The sequence below is a fragment of the Trichomycterus rosablanca genome, chromosome 3 (assembly GCF_030014385.1).
Source record: "Trichomycterus rosablanca isolate fTriRos1 chromosome 3, fTriRos1.hap1, whole genome shotgun sequence".
Classification (NCBI taxonomy): Eukaryota; Metazoa; Chordata; class Actinopteri; order Siluriformes; family Trichomycteridae; genus Trichomycterus; species Trichomycterus rosablanca.
The window spans coordinates 53752032-53774298 of record NC_085990.1 but is presented as its reverse complement, the minus strand read 5'-3'; the positions used below and the strand labels follow the sequence as shown (position 1 = coordinate 53774298).

Below are 22267 nucleotides of genomic sequence, written 5' to 3'. Positions count from 1 at the left end.
GTGCTTTAACCACCCCACGTTATGGCACGTTCATTTAATCCTCCAATAATAAATCTGATTGGTTTGGTTTTCGCTCCAATGGTTGTTATTTCTTCAGTACAGTCGGTGTTTATCTGAGTGTGCTGTAGATTAGCTGTTAGCTGTGAAGCCGTGTTTGGACATTATTGGAAATTATATATAAAAAATAATAATGCGCTGGTGATTTAAATATTCACACCCTTAAACTAATACTTTTGATTTGATGATCCTTGCCAACTCGTGAAGGTGTCTCTTGTGTAGCACCCTCTTCAGGTCACCCCACATATATTTAACTGGATTCTGGTCTGGATCTTCATCTGGTGAAGCTTTGGTTCACTGTTGTTGTTGTACTGGAGGGTGAAATTTCTCTTCATCTTCAGCTTTATAGAAGAAACCTGAAGGCTTGGGGACAAGATTGATATTTGGAACCTCCACCTTGACTGTAGCCCCAGTTCCAACTGAGGAAAAGCAGCCTGAAGCATAACGCTACCACCACCATGCTTCACTGTCGGGATGGTGGTGTTTTTGTGCCAAACTTACCTTTAAAATAAAAGCCAGGTCTCATCATTCAGTGACTTACAATTATCACTGAATATAATCTATATAAGTGTGTGATGCCTGGCACTATTTGGATGCCACAGGGTGCGTTAACTCCAGTGAGAGTGTTAAGGTGGCACTGGACCCACCACAACCATAATAATGTCATTTGTGTAGTTATTTATCATTATTATTATTATTACTATTCAGCCTTGGTCTCATCATTCCATGACACATTCTCCCACATGCTTTTCACAGACCTGTTGTAGATTTTTCAGAATGTAGTCAAGCTTGGATGTTTTTCTTGCCATTGAGATTGTTCACATGTAGTACACAACCAGTACTTGCTAGAAACTCCTCCAGCTCTTTTAGTGTTGCTTTAGGACTCTTGGTAGTGCCCCAGACCAGTTTTCTGCTTGTCCTTTCATCAATTTTGGATGGACGTCCAGTTCAGGCATAACATTATGAGCACTGACAGGTGAAGTGAGTGAACATTTTATCCTCAAAGTTGATGTTAGAAATGGGCGAGCGTGAGGATCTGAGCGAGTTTGACGAGGGCTAAATTGTGATGGCTAGACGACTGGGTCAGAGCATCTCCAAACCTGCAGCTCTTGTGGGGTGTGTCCCGGTCTGCAGTGGTCAGTATCTATCAAAAGTGGTCCAAGGAAGGAACAGTGGTAAATCGGCGACAGGGTCATAGGTGGCCAAGGCTCATTGATGCATGTGGGGAGCGAAGGCTGGCCCAACTACGACAAGCTACAGAAGTTCATGCTGGTTCTGATAGAAAGGTGTCAGAATACACAGTGCATAGCCACAGACCAGTCAGGGTGCCCATGCTGACCCCTGTCCACCACCCTTTTTCTGACTGATACCCTTTAACATTGGGATCCTTTGATGTTCTGGAAGCTCTTTGTAGCTTTTACTGTGAGGAAAATCCTACTAGAAGAGCTGAACGCAGCCACGCCCCAGTTATAAGAAGGTGTGCACACTTATGCAACCACATTAATAGATTTCAGTTTGTTTATATTGAATTCTACAGATGATATAAAACTCTACAGGTATAAAAGTTCTGGAATGGTTCTTCTTGCTCTGATTTGGGGTGTGTAGATGTTTGATATCCACTAAATATCATGTGAACAGGAGCTCAGAGTCCAGCGTCTTGCTGTGGTTAAAGTACTCCAAGCAGACCAGAAATGGTGCCACCTATTGGTAACTAATGAACGGTACTTCAACACCTTTGGGATGAACACATATCACTGGTGGTGAAGCACCGGGATCCTGGAGACCAAGATGTAAAAGTCACATCCAGTAAAGAATTTTGCTGGCTTCTCTTCTGGTCTGGTTTCTTCAGGCTCCTCCTAAAACATGCAGAAGGTGGCTTGGCTTCACTAAACAGCCCTTATTCACATTACATTTACATTCACGGCATTTAGTGGACGCTTCCTTTCATCCAAAGCGACTTACAGTTATGACTTAAAACAATCTGAGGGTCACTTGAGGGTTAAGGGTCTTGCTCAGGGGCCCAACAGTGGAAATGTAGTGGTTGTAGGGCTTGAACCGGCAACCTTTTGATTACTAGTCCAGCTTCTTAACCACGGGGGCGGCACGGTGGCTCGGTGGGTAGCACTGTCGCCTCACAGCAAAAAGGTCCTGGGTTTTCCTCCCACAGTCCAAAAAGACATGCAGTCAGGTTAATTGGAGACACTGAATTGCCCTATAGGTGAATGTGTGTGTGTGTGTGTGTGTGTGTGTGTGTGTCTGCCCTGCGATGGACTGGAGCCCCGTCCAGGGTGTTACTGTGTGCCTTGAGCCTTGAGCCCATTGAAAAGCTGGGATAGGCTCCAGAACCCCCCCACCCCCCACCACGACCCTTGATTGGATAAGCGGTTAAGAAAGTAAGAACCACTCTTAACCTCTGAGATAGCCCTGCCTTTATATAAGTGTGTGATGCCTGGCACTAGTTGGCACTAGTCTCACTCCAGTGAGAGTTTTAAGGTGGGACTGGACCCACCACAAGCATAATAATGTCATTTATGTAGTTCCTTTATCATTATTATTATTTTCCTGGCAGTCTCAACATGTGGCACAATGCCCTGGCTTGCTGAGGAGGGCTGCAGGCTGGCACCCACACCTTCTCCAACACTTGTGACACCTCGACCAGACAGTAGAAATTGGTGGTGCGTCTGCAAGGAGGCTACACCCCATCTGACGGCACACCCCGTCCCTCAGAAATGTCCAAATGTTTCTAATAAGCGCATAGCTACACCAGTGGTTCGGTCATAAAGCTTGGATGATCTTATCCCAAACATAAAATGTTACATCTCTGTTACAGGTTTTTGTTTGAGGTCTTGTGCACTTTATAGTAAATAATCACCCTGTTTTCAAGGCTTCAGCTGTACTGGTTCAGCCTTTGTCTTCTTTTATCTTTTTTGGAGAGCGTCACGCTAAATTTTACTGGCTGCGTTTGAAATCACATACTGAACGGTACCCGAACACGGCATGCAAACGCAGCACACCCGCGGTCTGATAATCTATCCCATAATTCACCTGGAGCTGCAAAGGCGTTCGTAGCGGAAGAAGAAAGACGACGGAAAGCCGAGTAAGACAAAACTCGAAAGGTGGCACAGCGGGATATTCCGCCAGCACACCAGCGCCGAGATTCTGAACACGTCGGCCACCGGTCGGCTGGGCGCTATCTAGCGGGCACAATTGGCAGAGCCTGCAGCAGACAACAATTGGCCACCGTGTCTGCTGTGCGGGATGACCGGACTATGTGGGCGGGGTTTTATTACGTACTGTTTAAGTATGCGATTTCGGACGCAGCCGTTGTCGTCAAAGTAGGCAGTTGTAGCCTAGTGGTTAAGGTACCGGTCTAGTCATCAAAAGGTCGCTGGTTCAAGACCCACTGCTACCAGGTTGCCACTGTTGGGCCCTTTAGCAACGCGCTTAACCTTCAATTTGGATAAAAGCGTCTGCTAAATGCTGAAAATGTAAAGTATAATGACAATAAAGGTTCTTCTGAGTATTTGGCGTAACTCTGAGAAATGAATTAGCTTAAACATTTTTAGCACAGTCTCCTACAGTTTAAAAATATAGAAAAAATAGGGCAGAAAAAAAAGGGGGCAAAATAAAAAGGCATCCGATTTATGAGCTCAGCTAGAAATGAAAGCAGAGGAGCCCAAAAACCAAAGTTCCAATCTTGAGTTCTTGAGAATCTCAGCTCTAGTGGCTAATCGGAAGATGATCGGCTCGTCCAAGGATGGGAGCACCGGAGTGGATTCCTCATAACTGCTGCAGTTATGACCTCTGCTGGCTGATCGATGGTACTGCACAGAGACGGGGGATAATAGGGATCAGTGCGTGACTCTCCATCAGGAGTGGAGGCTCTATAAAGACGCATTATTAATAAATAATATTAATAACATCACAGTGAAAATAAATGATTTTCAGAAGGTTTATTCATGCCAAATATACACAAACATTTATGTGAACCACGTTAGTTTTCCTTCTAAAGCATGCAAACCTGCAAAAACACCGACAGCCTCGTACAGTTTACTTTAACTCCAGTGGATATGACAGTAAAATATAATCAGACGGTTTTATTTTAATCTAATACACGTAAAATTCTGTAGAAATACAAGAACACAACCAAACACGACTCTCACTCTCTACAGTCACGGTGGAAACAGAGCTACGATGCTACAGAACCAGTAAACCAGTAAACCCAGTTCATTACAGTACATCACATCACACAGGCGTGGTAAACGTGAACACTAGTCTAGATCCATCGTCTCGCCTGAACCCTGTGGAACAGAAGTCACCCGTCTCTCTCTCTCAGTCACTAGCAGCCCAGGCCGCTCATAGATCCGATCCGATCCAGTTTCAGGCCGAAGCAGCCGCGGTTCCAGCCCCTCCGGGAGCGATCCGACAGGGCTCGCTTCTGATTGGCCAGAACCCCCTTGAGGATCCGGACCCAGGAGTTTTCGTTCTGCTCGGGGATGTCGATCCACTTGGGGTTCTCTGCGGGTCTTAACCCGGCGCTAGACGCCTGCCCCGGCTCCTCCGATTGGTCGTCGGTGAGGTTGGCGATGTCGTCTAGTGCCAGGATGTCGTTGTAGCGCTCCAGCATCTGACCAATGACCTTCAGAGTGGAGGAGAAATGAAACTGTATTTATTCATTCATCCACCCATCCATCCATCAATTCATCCATCCATTCACTCATCCGTTCAGCCAGCCATCCATTCATCTACCTATCAATTCATTCATCCAGCCAGTCACTTATTCATTCATCCACTCATCCATCCATCAATTCATCCATCCACCTATCTATTCATCCACCCATCCATCCATCTATTCATCCACCCATCCACTCATCCGTTCAGCCAGCCATCCATTCATCTACCTATCAATTCATTCATCCAGCCAGTCACTTATCCATTCATCCACCCATCCATCCATCAATTCATCCATCCACCTATCTATTCATCCACCCATCCATCCATCTATTCATCCACCCATCCACTCATCTGTTCAGCCAGCCATCCATTCATCCACCTATCAATTCATTCATCCAGCCAGTCACTTATTCATTCATCCACTCATCCATCCATCAATTCATCCATCCACCTATCTATTCATCCACCCATCCATCCATCCATCTATTCATCCACCCATCCACTCATCTGTTCAGCTAGCTATTCATTTATTCATCCATCTATTCAGCCATCCATCCATACCTCTACCTATCAATTGATCCATCCAACCATTCACTTACTTATTTATCCACTCATTTATCCATCCATTGATCCATTCATCAATACATCCATCCATCCATCAATTTATCCATTCATCCATCCATCAGTTTTTTCATTCAGCCATTCATTTATTAATCGATCCATTCATCCATTCAGTCAGCCATTTATTTATCCATTTATCCATCCACCAATTCACCTATCAAGTCATCCATTTAGCCATTTATCCATCCATTGACCTATCGATTTATAGATCCAGCCATTCACTTATTCATTCATCCACTCATTGCTCCATCCATCAATTCATCCATCCATCCATCCATCCATCCATCCACTTATCCATTCAGCTAGTTATTCATGTATCCATCCATCTATCCAGCCATTCATTCATTCATCCATCCACCTATCAGTTTATCTATCCATCCACTCATCCATCCATCCATCTATTCATCCATTCAGCTAGCTATTCGTCTATTCATCCATCTATCCAGCCAATTTATCAATCTAGCAATTTACTTATTCATTCATCCACTCATCCATCCACTCATCCACTCATCCATAGATCCAACCAGCCAACCATTCAGCCAGCCATCCATTCAGCCAGCCAACCATTCAGCCAGCCATCCATTCAGCCAGCCAACCATTCAGCCAGTCATCCATTCAGCTAGCTATTCATTTATCCACCAATTATTCATTTATTCATCTATCCAGCCATTCATTCATTCATACATCCACTTATCTATTTATTGACCCATTCAGCCATTTACTTATTCATTCATCCACTCATCAATTAATCCATCCATCCACTCATCCACACACACACATCAGTTTATCCACTCATCCATTCAGCTAGCTATTCATTTATCCATCGGTCTATCCAGCCATTCATTAATTCATACATCCACCTATCATTTTATTGATCCAGCCATTCACTTATTCATTCATCCACTCATCCATCCATCTATCCACTCATCAATTAATCCATCCAGATGAATGAATGGCTTGATAGATACGAATTAAGGAAGCTGTTTGTAGTAACGTCATGTGTATGTGTGTGTACTCTATTTATTCTGACTCTAAGTATTTATTACATGTCTCCAACATCTCGTGCCCCGGCGTGATGAGTGAGTGAACGTACCTGCATGGCGCGGTCGGGGGTGCGCAGACTCCGACTGTAAGCGGGACCCAGCGGGGCCAGGATGAGCAGCACCGCCAGAACAGCACAGCACAGCATCGTGTAGCAGATACACACACACACACACACAGTCTAAACACACAGAGCAGTACACACCTAGTGGAATAGAACACACACACATCAGAATAACGTACACAAATCAACTCTACATTTATTACAGATACAGGTACAAACACTAGCTAACACATGTTACAGGTATCAAGTGTGTTACTGACCACTCTGGGACACCGTGGTCCTTCAAAACTAAACTCAAATACGACCTACAAGCACTAAAACCAGCTAAAATAAAAAAGTAGTTCTACTATAATATACTAGAGCAGTGCAGTTCTCTTGTATATATGAGGAATCTTATGTCTCTACTGTTTTTAGACCATCATTACATGAACATCTCGGCATTTAGTGGATGCTTTTATCCAAAGCGACTTATAGTACAGTTACAGTATACAATCTGAGCAATTGAGGGTTAAGGGATTTGCTCAAGGGCCCAACAGTGGCAACCTGGCTTGAACCGACAACCTTCTGATTACTGGTCCAGTATCGTAACCACTAGGCTACAACGGCCCATTACTGACAACTCAACCCATTTAAACCAAGACGATCGTTCTTAAACATTGGGGGGACCAATGGGGATTGGGCAGCTGTAGTCTAGCGGTAAGGGTACCGGACTAGTAATCAGAAGGTCGCTGGTTCAAGCCCCACCACTGCCAGGTTGCTGCTGTTGACACCTTCACCCCCTCAATTGCTCAGACTGTATACTGTCACTACTGTAGGCCGCTTTGGATAAAGGCGTCCGCTTTTAAATGTAACCAGGACCAAATCTACGAGTGTGTGTGTGTGTGTGTGTGTGTGTGTTGGGTAAACGAACCATTTTAAAACAATCCTACCATATCAACAAGTGATGGAAACGCTGACAGATCCAAACATTCGACTACAAAGAACGCAATATTGGGGGGGGGGGGGGCGTGTCCGACCCCATGTACATCATTTACATTTTCAGCATTTAGCAGACGCCTTTATCCAAAGCGACTTACAGTACTGTGACAGTATACAATCTGAGTAATTGAGAGTTAAGGGCCTTGCTCAAGGGCCCAACAGCAGCAACCTGGCAGTGGTGGGGCTTGAACCAGTGACCTTCTGATTACTAGTCCAGTACCTTAATCACTAGGCTACGGTTTGCCCATATCATGATGCGGCCACAGATTTCAGGGCTCAGACAGGAAATGTATCGTACTCAGTCTGTCCTCCGCTGCTGGTGGATCCCTGATTGCAGTCGAGGTGGGTATATCACCACCCACGCCCCCTTTGACCCGTGTGCAGCCCTTTGCGGAACCCTTTTTCGCCTCTCTATGTGCTAATCAGGGTCCTCACTGAACCAGAACAGCTGATCTTAACGTCATGTTTTACACTTCAGTTCCATTCATGACAGAAACAGTACTTACTCATTACACAACTTTGTATCTTCGGTTCACCTCACGGAGTTCCCGGAGGAAACTCACGCAGACACGGGGAGAACATGCAAACTGTACCTGGGAATCAAACCCAGGACCTTCTTGCTGTGAGGCGACAGTGCTACCCACCAAGCCACCGTGTCGCCCTGACCAGGATGAAGCAGTAAGCACTTACAGCATCATTATAATCAGATAGATTATTGAGCAAAAGGAAATGATGGATTTCTAAATTGTACACTTGGTTGTATATTATTATCGTAGGGCGGCACGGTGGCTCGGTGGGTATCACTGTCGCCTCACAGCAAGAAGGTCCTGGGTTCGATCCCCAGGTGGGGCGGTCCGGGTCCTTTCTGTGCAGAGTTTGCATGTTCTCCCCGTGTCTGTGTGGGTTTCCTTCCACAGTCCAAAAAACTGGTGAATCTTGTGTAATGAGTAACTACCGTCTCTGTCATGAATGGAACCGAAGTGTAAAACATGACGTTAAAATTCAAATAAACAAACAGACACACGTAGAGCCGCCGTTCTGGTTCAGACTTTAGGTGGGATTAAATCCCAGTAGTTACGGAAAATCCGCTGATCCTAATCAAGAGCTGAACTCAGAACCCACGAGCCTCCTCACATAAATAATAATATCAGAATAAATAATTCTACTTTATTATATATAAGATCTTTTATATACAGGTGATTATGACTGATTGAAAACATCATTCAATCATTCCTTACTACCATTTAATCCTGGTCAGGGTCGCGGTGGGTACAATTCACCAGGCGAAAGGTAGGAAACACCCCGGTCAGGTCACCAGCCCATCACAAAGCAATCACACACACACCCAGTTAACCGGACTGCACGTCTCTGTACTGTGGGAGGAAACCCACACAGACACGGGGAGAACATGCAAACTCCACCTGGGAATCAAACCCAGGACCTTCTTGCTATGAGGTGACAGTGCTACCCACTGATGTCCAAATAGAATCCGAGTGCTACAGATTTTGTCTTCATTAAAACATTCTAGATCACTTTAAAGGTCTTAAAATTTGTATTTGGGCTCCCGGGTGGCGCCATCTAGCTGGTATAACCGGCAGTGCCCGCAGCAGACACGTCTCTGCTAGGGCGGGATGGCCGGACTAGGTGGGCGGGGTCTTCAAACGCTGTGTGAGGACCCTGATTAGCAGATAGAGAGGCGAAAAAGGGTTCCGTTAAGGGCTGCGTGAGAAGGAATATACTCACCTCGAGTGCAATCAGGGATCCACAGCAGCGGAGGACAGATCGACTACGATAAATTGCGAGAAAATGCATCAATAAATAGAAAAAAAAAAAAAACTAAAATAAAGAAAAGCACAAAAGTAAATATAAAAGGCGTTTGGTGAATTATATATTAATTAAAAACAAGAAAGTCTGAACTGAATACAGGATTAAAAATCAATTCAAATGTTGATAAAGTTACAGATATTTTATTTTACCACCTTTATTGTAGACAGACGCTGTAGATAAACATTAATAAAGAATAAAAGCATGTATAAAAGATAAAGCTCAGTGTTACTCACCTGATATTAAACGTCTGTACGTGTGGATGTGGCTGAAGGTTCAGCGAGAGCTCTGCTCCATCCTCGTCCTCCGTCTGCTTCTCTTGTTCTCGTCTCTCTCAGGATCCGGTACCTGCTAAGAGCATCCTTCCCTCCTCCTCCTCCTCCTTTTACTCTTCCTCTCTTTCTCCCGACGTGATTTGTAGTGTCGGCTCGGTGTGTGTGTGTGTGTCAATAGTGTGTCCTATTAAAGGAGATCTAGATGGACTGTACCCACCCACTGGACCCCACCACTGGACCCCCTGGACCCCTTTCAGTGGGCTGAATCGTGCACACACACTCTGTCATCGTGACTCTTTCTACCAGTCAAATTTGTGATGTCACAACCATCCTCAGACGAGCATCTTGACCCCCTTTACTGGACTCATGGTTAAACAAACGGGGCAGATTCAGCACCCCGGTGCCCCCCCCTTCCGAAATGATCTCATCAGTGCTTGTTTTGATTCCTTAAGCACACATCACCGCTCTCTTCACTTTTCTCTGTTTGCCAGTCAGGTCACCAACTGCTGAACTGGTCCCAGCGCCTCTTCAGTTCTTGCACGTAATACAGCCGTACTTTGAAACTGGACGTCAGTTGGTTCTGGAAGTGGCGTTGAGTTTTGAGGTATTTTTTCCCATAAGGATGTTTGGGAAACCTGTTAATGTGTCCATGGTTCTGTAGAACTGCTTATATTTTAGTCTGATGTAAAATAATGAGGTTGTTTTTGACACGTATACACTGAAAATAACACATAATATAATATAAACACACTGAAATACAATAAAAGCTGCACTTTAGTTTTACTTCTTTATTGTTTCATTATGCTTCTTAATGGTGGAGATGTTTGATCTTGGAATATCGCAGTACCGGCGCATTCACATGAGAAGTGACAAAACTTAACATGAGTGAGGAATGTGATTAGTGGAGGAACTTGTGAGCAGTAATAATGAAGAGAAGTTTAGTGCTCCTGTCCTTCTTTTACTACATTAAACCACGTTAAGCTTTATTTAGACTCTGGGAGAAGCTGATTCTGATTCTCACAGTTTCTCAGAAGCTGGAGCTGTAACACAAGTTTAAAAGTGAAACAGGGAGGAGAATCCAGATAAACACAGATACATGTGGAGCTGTAACACTGAATCTGACGCTTATTCCACACTAATGCAGATTCAGCTCAGATTCACACTTGATGACGAGCGCTGAACAAAGCGGTATGCTTTGTTAGCCCCCTTTCATGCTGTTCTTCAATGGTCAGGACCCCCCACAGAGCAGGTATTATTTAGGTGGTGGATCATTCTCAGCACTGCAGTGACACTGACATGGTGGTGGTGTGTTAGTGTGTGTTGTGCTGGTATGAGTGGATCAGACACAGCAGCGCTGCTGGAGTTTTTAAACACCTCACTGTCACTGCTGGACTGAGAATCGTCCACCAACCAAAAATATCCGGCCAACAGCGCCCCGTGGACAGCGTCCTGTGTCCACTGATGAAGGTCTAGAAGATGAGCGACTCAAACAGCAGCAATAGATGAGCGATCGTCTCTGACTTTACATCTACAAGGTGGACCGACTAGGTAGGAGAGTCTAATAGAGTGGACAGTGAGTGGACATGGTGTTTAAAACCTCCAGCAGCACTGCTGTGTCTGATCCACTCATACCAGCACAACACACACTAACACACCACCACCATGTCAGTGTCACTGCAGTGCTGAGAATCATCCACCACCTAAATAATACCTGCTCTGTGGGGGTCCTGTGGGGGTCCTGTGAGAGTACAGTCAGTAATTGTAGAACTACAAAGTGCTTCTATATGGTAAGTGGAGCTGATAAAATGGACAGTGAGTGTAGAAACAAGGAGGTGGTTTTAATGTTATGGCTGATTGGTGTATATATACAGTGTATCACAAAAGTGAGTACACCCCTCACATTTCTGCAAATATTTCATTATATCTTTTCATGGGACAACACTATAGACATGAAACTTGGATATAACTTAGAGTAGTCAGTGTACAGCTTGTATAGCAGTGTAGATTTACTGTCTTCTGAAAATAACTCAACACACAGCCATTAATGTCTAAATAGCTGGCAACATAAGTGAGTACACCCCACAGTGAACATGTCCAAATTGTGCCCAAATGTGTCGTTGTCCCTCCCTGGTGTCATGTGTCAAGGTCCCAGGTGTAAATGGGGAGCAGGGCTGTTAAATTTGGTGTTTTGGGTACAATTCTCTCATACTAACCACTGGATATTCAACATGGCACCTCATGGCAAAGAACTCTCTGAGGATGTGAGAAATAGAATTGTTGCTCTCCACAAAGATGGCCTGGGCTATAAGAAGATTGCTAACACCCTGAAACTGAGCTACAGCATGGTGGCCAAGGTCATACAGCGGTTTTCCAGGACAGGTTCCACTCGGAACAGGCTTCGCCAGGGTCGACCAAAGAAGTTGAGTCCACGTGTTCGGCATCATATCCAGAGGTTGGCTTTAAAAAATAGACACATGAGTGCTGCCAGCATTGCTGCAGAGGTTGAAGACGTGGGAGGTCAGCCTGTCAGTGCTCAGACCATACGCCGCACACTGCATCAACTCGGTCTGCATGGTCGTCATCCCAGAAGGAAGCTGACGCACAAGAAAGCCCGCAAACAGTTTGCTGAAGACAAGCAGTCCAAGAACATGGATTACTGGAATGCCCTGTGGTCTGACGAGACCAAGATAAACTTGTTTGGCTCAGATGGTGTCCAGCATGTGTGGCGGCGCCCTGGTGAGAAGTACCAAGACAACTGTATCTTGCCTACAGTCAAGCATGGTGGTGGTAGCATCATGGTCTTGGGCTGCATGAGTGTTGCTGGCACTGGTGAGCTGCAGTTCATTGCGGGAAACATGAATTCCAACATGTACTGTGACATTCTGAAACAGAGCATGATCCCCTCCCTTCGAAAACTGGGCCTCATGGCAGTTTTCCTACAGGATAACGACCCCAAACACAACCTCCAAGATGAGAACTGCCTTGCTGAGGAAGCTGAAGGTAAAGGTGATGGACTAAACCCAATTGAGCACCTGTGGCGCATCCTCAAGTGGAAGGTGGAGTTCAAGGTGTCTAACATCCACCAGCTCCGTGATGTCATCATGGAGGAGTGGAAGAGGATTCCAGTAGCAACCTGTGCAGCTCTGGTGAATTCCATGCCCAGGAGGGTTAAGGCAGTGCTGGATAATAATGATGGTCACACAAAATATTGACACTTTGGGCACAATTTGGACATGTTCACTGTGGGGTGTACTCACTTATGTTGCCAGCCATTTAGACATTAATGGCTGTGTGTTGAGTTATTTTCAGAAGACAGTAAATCTACACTGCTATACAAGTTGTACACTGACTACTCTAAGTTATATCCAAGTTTTATTTCTATAGTGTTGTCCCATGAAAAGATATAATAAAATATTTGCAGAAATGTGAGGGGTGTACTCACTTTTGTGATACACTGTATATATAAAATCAACAAGTGAGAAGCGTACACTCGTTTCACCTTCCCGTCCCTCACTCTCTTTTGTTTCTGCTTTTTGCTCCTTTCTGTCGTTCTTTTCATTCCCGAAGAGTAACAGTCTGCCAGTGCCATCTGCTCGCAGCTCCCCCTCGGCCTCCGAAGAGTGCCAACGCACATGTGGAGCGGGCAAACACTGGCACAAATCGTTAAAGCCGGATAAGAATGATCTACAGTAGCAATCAGTCGCGGTTTAATACGGATGTGAACGCCAGCATTTCTTAAGACGGCATTCACACGTCTTGGCGGCGCAGGGATGAGCGAGCGGACCTGCTGTTTGATCAGGTTGGTGTTTTTATAGGTGTGTACCCCGTCTCGGGGGCCCGCTCTCCCTCGGCGTACAGCTGCCGCCACTTCTAGCCGTTTCCGTACCTCCGCTCGGCCGCGGGAACATCATTAGCCGCGCTTTAATGTCTTCAAAGCCGAATTTATCAGCGTTCGGCAGAGCGGCCGCGCCAGGCGAGTGAATCCCCTCGGCACAATGAGAAACTCGCCCCGACATTCCCTCATCATCTTACTATTGTAATAATTTCTTTTATCACACGCGTGCACAGACTTAATCCCCGCTGGAGCTTTTGTTTCTCATTCCGAGGTAAAGTTTGGTCATTTCCGGACACCACGAGACCCCTCGCTAAGACTGCGGAAGGGTAATCGGCCTCTCCGGCTCTCTCGGCTCGTCGTTCCGGCGAGCGCGAGAGCAAATTACAAAAGAGAGAGAGTGTGTGTGTGTGTGTGTGTGGGAGGACGGGTGGGTGACGAGAGGAACGATGTGAAGAATAAAACGTAAAGGGATGGCGAGAGCACCACCCCGGAGCCATGGAGAGAGCGAGGGAAGGTCCGTATACGTGAGCTCCGGCTCTGTGGGCGGGGACGGCGGTGTCCACGAGCGTCGGCGTGCGTGTGGACGACAAGAGACCCAGCGAAGGGCAGAAGAGCACAAAGTTAGGAAGGAAGTTTTGAAGTGAAGAGCTTTTAGTTTCGGGCGAGAGCGAGACAGGTCTGGAGAGGTCAGGAGAGGTCAGCGCTCCTGTCTAGCCGAGCTGTGACAAAACATAATCATCAGCATTGTGGCCCCGGCACTTTCACCACCCCGCCGTTAAAATACCGCAGCTCCAGAGTAAAGATCCACCCCCGGTGTCCACCAGGCTCCACGTCTTTAGTTTAGTTCTTATGTTGTTTAATTAAGCAATAGAACACGAGAGGGAGTGTGTTATCACCAAAGGATGCACACACCAAAGGATTATGGGTGATATCAGAACTCTTAGGAGCTGCTAACTGAGCTACTAAGCTAACTGTTCGCGTTACAAACACATTAATGTTCCCTACATAGTGCACTAGATTGTGTATCAGATTGTAAGGTCGGAACTAACTGTTGTATAAAAGGGGCGTAAAACACTAGATTACAACCCTAAATCAGAAAAAGTTTGTATTTTTCAACAAGACGATGTAAATCCACCTGCTGCACACATTACAAAGGCGTGGCTGCGGAAGAAGAGGGTACGGGTACTGGACTGGCCTGCCTGCAGTCCTGACCTGTCCCTAATAGAGAACGTGTGGAGGATTTTGAAACGACGACGACCCCCCCGTACTGTTACACATCTTAAGACGTGTTTGCAGGAAGAACGAGACAAAATAAAAGCTGAAACACTAAATCACTTGGTCTCCTCGGTGCCAAAACATCTTTTAAGTGGTGAAAAGGTAACAACATTACAAAGTGGTAAATGCTTTACCGTCCCAACTTTTACTGGAACGTGTTGCAGGTCTGAAATGCAGGAATGGATGTTTATTAATAATTATACAACAGTTAGTTCCGACCTTACAATCTGATTGGTTGAGAAGCGTTCTAACCGTGCTGATATTGGTGATAACAGCGCGGCCTTTTCACACCACAACTGTATTACTCCGCTGACGCGTTACCAGTAACGACGAGCTTCATGCACACAAACGCGCACGCAGGCGACACCGACTTTATTCCCGATCGCGTTTTAAATCCGTTATCTGATATACAATCATCTAGCGCACTGTGTAGGGAACATAAATCCGTTATCTGATATACAATCATCTAGCGCACTGTGTAGAGAACATAAATCCGTTATCTGATATACAATCATCTAGTGCACTGTGTAGGGAACATAAATCCGTTATCTGATATACAATCATCTAGCGCACTGTGTAGGGAACATAAATCCGTTATCTGATATACAATCATCTAGCGCACTGTGTAGGGAACATAAATCCGTTATCTGATACACAATCATCTAGCGCACTGTGTAGGGAACATAAATCCGTTATCTGATATACAATCATCTAGCGCACTGTGTAGAGAACATTAATCCGTTATCTGATACACAATCATCTAGCGCACTGTGTAGGGAACATAAATCCGTTATCTGATACACAATCATCTAGTGCACTGTGTAGGGAACATAAATCCGTTATCTGATACACAATCATCTAGCGCACTGTGTAGGGAACATAAATCCGTTATCTGATATACAATCATCTAGCGCACTGTGTAGAGAACATTAATCCGTTATCTGATACACAATCATCTAGCGCACTGTGTAGGGAACATAAATCCGTTATCTGATACACAATCATCTAGCGCACTGTGTAGGGAACATAAATCCGTTATCTGATATACAATCATCTAGCGCACTGTGTAGGGAACATAAATCCGTTATCTGATATACAATCATCTAGCGCACTGTGTAGAGAACATAAATCCGTTATCTGATATACAATCATCTAGTGCACTGTGTAGGGAACATAAATCCGTTATCTGATACACAATCATCTAGCGCACTGTGTAGGGAACATTAATGCGTTATCTGATACACAATCATCTAGTGCACTGTGTAGGGAACATAAATCCGTTATCTGATATACAATCATCTAGTGCACTGTGTAGGGAACATAAATCCGTTATCTGATACACAATCATCTAGCGCACTGTGTAGAGAACATTAATCCGTTATCTGATATACAATCATCTAGCGCACTGTGTAGGGAACATTAATGCGTTATCTGATACACAATCTAGTGCACTATGTAGTGAACATTAATGCGTTATCTGATACACAATCTAGCGCACTGTGTAGGGAACATAAATCCGTTATCTGATATACAATCATCTAGCGCACTGTGTAGAGAACATAAATCCGTTATCTGATATACAATCATCTAGTGCACTGTGTAGGGAACATAAATCCGTTATCTGATATACAATCATCTAGCGCACTGTGTAGGGAACATAAATCCGTTATCTGATATACAATCATCTAGCGCACTGTGTAGGGAACATAAATCCGTTATCTGATATACAATCATCTAGCGCACTGTGTAGGGAACATAAATCCGTTATCTGATACACAATCATCTAGTGCACTGTGTAGGGAACATAAATCCGTTATCTGATACACAATCATCTAGCGCACTGTGTAGGGAACATAAATGCGTTATCTGATACACAATCTAGTGCACTATGTAGTGAACATTAATGCGTTATCTGATATACAATCATCTAGCGCACTGTGTAGGGAACATAAATCCGTTATCTGATATACAATCATCTAGCGCACTGTGTAGGGAACATTAATGCGTTATCTGATACACAATCTAGTGCACTATGTAGTGAACATTAATGCGTTATCTGATACACAATCTAGTGCACTATGTAGGGAACATAAATCCGTTATCTGATATACAATCATCTAGCGCACTGTGTAGGGAACATAACCAATTGTCTAATTCACTATCTAGTGCACTATGTAGGGAACATAAATCCATGATCTGATACACAATCTAGTGCACTATGTAGGGAACATAAATCCATGATCTGATACACAATCTAGTGCACTATGTAGGGAACATTAATGTGTTATCTGATACACAATCTAGTGCACTATGTAGTGAACATTAATGCGTTATCTGATACACAATCTAGTGCACTATGTAGGGAACATAAATCCGTTATCTGATATACAATCATCTAGCGCACTGTGTAGGGAACATAACCAATTGTCTAATTCACTATCTAGTGCACTATGTAGGGAACATAAATCCATGATCTGATACACAATCTAGTGCACTATGTAGGGAACATAAATCCATGATCTGATACACAATTTAGTGCACTATGTAGGGAACATAAATCAATGATCTGATACACAATCTAGTGCACTATGTAGGGAACATTAATGCGTTATCTGATACACAATCTAGTGCACTATGTAGGTAACATAAATCCGTTATCTGATACACAATCTAGTGCACTATGTAGGGAACATTAATGCGTTATCTGATACACAATCTAGTGCACTATGTAGGGAACATTAATGCGTTATCTGATACACAATCTAGTGCACTATGTAGGGAACATTAATGCGTTATCTGATACACAATCTAGTGCACTATGTAGGGAACATTAATGCGTTATCTGATACACAATCTAGTGCACTATGTAGGGAACATTAATGCGTTATCTGATACACAATCTAGTGCACTATGTAGGGAACATGAATGCGTTATCTGATACACAATCTAGTGCACTATGTAGGGAACATGAATGCGTTATCTGATACACAATCTAGTGCACTATGTAGTGAACATGAATGCGTTATCTGATACACAATCTAGTGCACTATGTATGGAACATATATCCATGATCTGATACACAATCTAGTGCACTATGTAGGGAACATTAATGTGTTTGTAACGCGAACAGTTAGTTAAGCCAGTTAGCAGCTCCTAGTAGTTCTGTTATCACCCATAATCCTTTGGTGTGTGCGAGAGGTTTTTTATTTCTTTTTTTCCCTTCGGAGGTTCTTGCCTTTTTCTTCTTGTTCTTCTTACCTCCCTGAAATGAGTTTTTGTAACTTGGGATGTTCTGCTTTGTGGTGTTAAACTTTATATTGGTTGTGGAACTAGTTTTTGGCGGAAGGTTTTGTCAATATTAAAGCATATTTATTATGAAATTCAGGACTTCTTTGATTTGTTTTCTTTCTTTATTTTGTAAAAACTGTTGTATAAAAGCAATAGAACACTCGAGGTCGTGTGTTATCGCCAATAACATCACGGCTCTGATGATCTATCTGCGACCAAATCACAGCCGTGATGTTATTCATAATAACACACGACCTCGAGTGTTCTATTGCTTAAATGAAATTAAGTAAATGAAATATCTCAGGTTCATCCTGTCTGACATCAAATAAAAGTCAAAGTCAATGTAAGAAACTCTTTTATTTTATTTTATTTGCATTTTCCATCCTGTCACAACTTTTTCTGATTTGGGGTTGTAGTTGCAATACTAGATTGTACAAGATTGTAGGTCTAAAAGTCGTAAGTCAGTGAAACTAAATTACAGATAATAAACTACTTAAATTACATTTTTCAAACAAGTGTAGAATAAGTTTATTACGAGATGGTCGAGTGTGAGGATCTGAGTGAGTTTGAAGAGGACCAGATTGTGACGGCTAGACGACCGGGTCAGATCATCTCCAGAACTGCAGCTCTTGTGGGGTGTGTCCCGGTCTGCAGTGGTCAGTATCTATCAAAAGTGCTCCAAGGAAGGAACAGTGGTAAACCGGCGACAGGGTCATGGGCGACCAAGGCTCATTGATGCACGTGTGGTCTGATCCAACAGACGAGCTGCTGTAGCTCAAACTGCTGAAGAAGTTCATGCTGGTTCTGATAGAAAGGTGACAGGATACACAGAGCAGCACAGTTTGTTGTGTATGGGGCTGCATAGCTGCAGACCAGTCAGGGTCCCCATGCTGACCCCTGTCCACCGCCGAAAGCACCAACAATGGGCTCGTGAGCATCAGAACTGGACCACCAGGATGCACTATGGGAAGAAGGCGAGTCGGTGGAGGCAGTGTGATGCTGGGAAACCTCGGGTCCTGCATCCATGTGGATGTTACTGTGACACGTAGCTCCTACCTGAGCATTGCTGTAGACCATGTTCATCTTCTCATGGAGACGCTTCCCTGATATCTGTGGCCTCTTTCAGCAGGATGATGCAGGAACGGTTTGAGGAGAACAACGACCAGTTTGGCCTCCAGATTCCCCAGATCTCAATCCGATCCAGCATCTGTGGGACGTGCTGGATAAACAAGTCCGATCCATGGAGGCCCCAGCTCACAACTTACAGGAGTTTTGGTGCCAGATACCACAGCACACCTTCAGGGGTCTAGTGGAGTCCATGCCTCGACGGGTCAGGGCTGTTTGGGCAGTAAAAGAGGGACAGACACAATATTAAGTCATAATGTTATGCTTCATTAGTATATTATTGGATGTATTAAGTATATTATGGGATGTATTAGTATATTATTGGATGTATTAAGTATATTATGGGATGTATTAAGTATATTATGGGATGTATTAGTATATTATTGGATGTATTAAGTATATTATGGGATGTATTAGTATATTATGGGATGTATTAAGTATATTATGGGATGTATTAGTATATTATGGGATGTATTAGTATATTATGGGATGTATTAAGTATATTATGGGATGTATTAGTATATTATTGGATGTATTAGTATATTATTGGATGTATTAAGTATATTATGGGATGTACAGTGTATCACAAAAGTGAGTACACCCCTCACATTTCTGCAAATATTTCATTATATCTTTTCATGGGACAACACTATAGACATGAAACTTGGATATAACTTAGAGTAGTCAGTGTACAGCTTGTATAGCAGTGTAGATTTACTGTCTTCTGAAAATAACTCAACACACAGCCATTAATGTCTAAATAGCTGGCAACATAAGTGAGTACACCCCACAGTGAACATGTCCAAATTGTGCCCAAATGTGTCGTTGTCCCTCCCTGGTGTCATGTGTCAAGGTCCCAGGTGTAAATGGGGAGCAGGGCTGTTAAATTTGGTGTTTTGGGTACAATTCTCTCATACTGACCACTGGATAATCAACATGGCACCTCATGGCAAAGAACTCTCTGAGGATGTGAGAAATAGAATTGTTGCTCTCCACAAAGATGGCCTGGGCTATAAGAAGATTGCTAACACCCTGAAACTGAGCTACAGCATGGTGGCCAAGGTCATACAGCGGTTTTCCAGGACAGGTTCCACTCGGAACAGGCTTCGCCAGGGTCGACCGAAGAAGTCGAGTCCACGTGTTCGGCGTCATATCCAGAGGTTGGCTTTAAAAAATAGGCACATGAGTGCTGCCAGCATTGCTGCAGAGGTTGAAGACGTGGGAGGTCAGCCTGTCAGTGCTCAGACCATACGCCGCACACTGCATCAACTCGGTCTGCATGGTCGTCATCCCAGAAGGAAGCTGACGCACAAGAAAGCCCGCAAACAGTTTGCTGAAGACAAGCAGTCCAAGAACATGGATTACTGGAATGCCCTGTGGTCTGACGAGACCAAGATAAACTTGTTTGGCTCAGATGGTGTCCAGCATGTGTGGCGGCGCCCTGGTGAGAAGTACCAAGACAACTGTATCTTGCCTACAGTCAAGCATGGTGGTGGTAGCATCATGGTCTTGGGCTGCATGAGTGTTGCTGGCACTGGGGAGCTGCAGTTCATTGAGGGAAACATGAATTCCAACATGTACTGTGACATTCTGAAACAGAGCATGATCCCCTCCCTCGAAAACTGGGCCTCATGGCAGTTTTCCAACAGGATAACGACCCCAAACACAACCTCCAAGATGACAACTGCCTTGCTGAGGAAGCTGAAGGTAAAGGTGATGGACTAAACCCAATTGAGCACCTGTGGCGCATCCTCAAGTGGAAGGTGGAGGAGTTCAAGGTGTCTAACATCCACCAGCTCCGTGATGTCATCATGGAGGAGTGGAAGAGGATTCCAGTAGCAACCTGTGCAGCTCTGGTGAATTCCATGCCCAGGAGGGTTAAGGCAGTGCTGGATAATAATGGTGGTCACACAAAATATTGACACTTTAGGCACAATTTGGACATGTTCACTGTGGGGTGTACTCACTTATGTTGCAGCTATTTAGACATTAATGGCTGTGTGTTGAGTTATTTTCAGAAGACAGTAAATCTACACTGCTATACAAGTTGTACACTGACTACTCTAAGTTATATCCAAGTTTCATGTCTATAGTGTTGTCCCATGAAAAGAGATAATAAAATATCTGCAGAAATGTGAGGGGTGTACTCACTTTTGTGATACACTGTATTAGGTATATTATAGGATGTATTAGGTATATTATAGGATGTATTAAGTATATTATGGGATGTATTAGTATATTATTGGATGTATTAAGTATATTATGGGATGTATTAGGTATATTATACGATGTATTAAGTATATTATGGGATGTATTAGTATATTATTGGATGTATTAAGTATATTATGGGATGTATTAGGTATATTATACGATGTATTAAGTATATTATGGGATGTATTAGTATATTATTGGATGTATTAGGTATATTATAGGATGTATTAAGTATATTATGGGATGTATTAGGTATATTATAGGATGTATTAAGTATATTATGGGATGTATTAGTATATTATTTAGAGATGGGACGATCGTTCGGCTATGAATCAGTATCGGCCAATTTTTAATCAAAGTATGCTATCGGCGATCGGCGATATTTCCTAAAAGTAGCCGATCCGATGGTGTGATATATAAAGATCACGTTAAGTTAACAGCTCAGTGGATTGATCCAGACTTTGAGCTACGAAGCACCAACCATCACATCACCATTCATCAACCATCGTACAGAAACCATCGTGAAAGCTCTTACGATGTAATTTTGCTGATTGTAATATTTACTTTAAAAAGATAATTCAACCCCGTCACATCTGAGTCGATTCTATCAGCACGTTATATAAACTCCTGGTTCACTTTGGTAAATCGTGAGCGGTTCTTACTTGTGATGTAGATGAGAACAGAAAACGTTACAGAGCCAATCAGAGGCAAAAGTTTATTCATTACCAAATTCGTTAGTTCAGGATCATCTGCTGAACTTTTAGCTCCTTAGACGGAACGAGTCTGACTCGGTTACAGATCTGTGGTAATAGCAGTTTAATGAAGCTTTTTAATGAAGCTTTTTAATGTAAGAGAGTCACACAGAATGTTCTGTAGTAGCTGGTGTTTATTTAAAACCACGACATTTAATTAATAACAGTAAACACGGAGAGATAACCGAGAAGAAGAACTTACGCTTCGCGAAAAATGACTCGTGAATCAATGAATCACTTATAGCGA

General features: G+C 43.7%; 1 protein-coding gene across 1 annotated transcript; it reads right to left on the bottom strand.

The window, feature by feature from the left end:
• Positions 1-3995: 3995 nt before the first annotated feature.
• On the bottom strand, positions 3996-9652 carry nppcl (natriuretic peptide C-like). The gene is made up of 3 exons (XM_062992255.1): positions 9496-9652; positions 6446-6598; positions 3996-4696 (listed from the first exon to the last, which is right to left on the bottom strand). The coding sequence occupies exons 2-3, from the start codon at positions 6539-6541 to the stop codon at positions 4397-4399; spliced, it is 396 nt and encodes a 131-aa protein (XP_062848325.1). The 5' UTR covers positions 6542-6598; positions 9496-9652; the 3' UTR covers positions 3996-4396.
• Positions 9653-22267: the final 12615 nt, after the last annotated feature.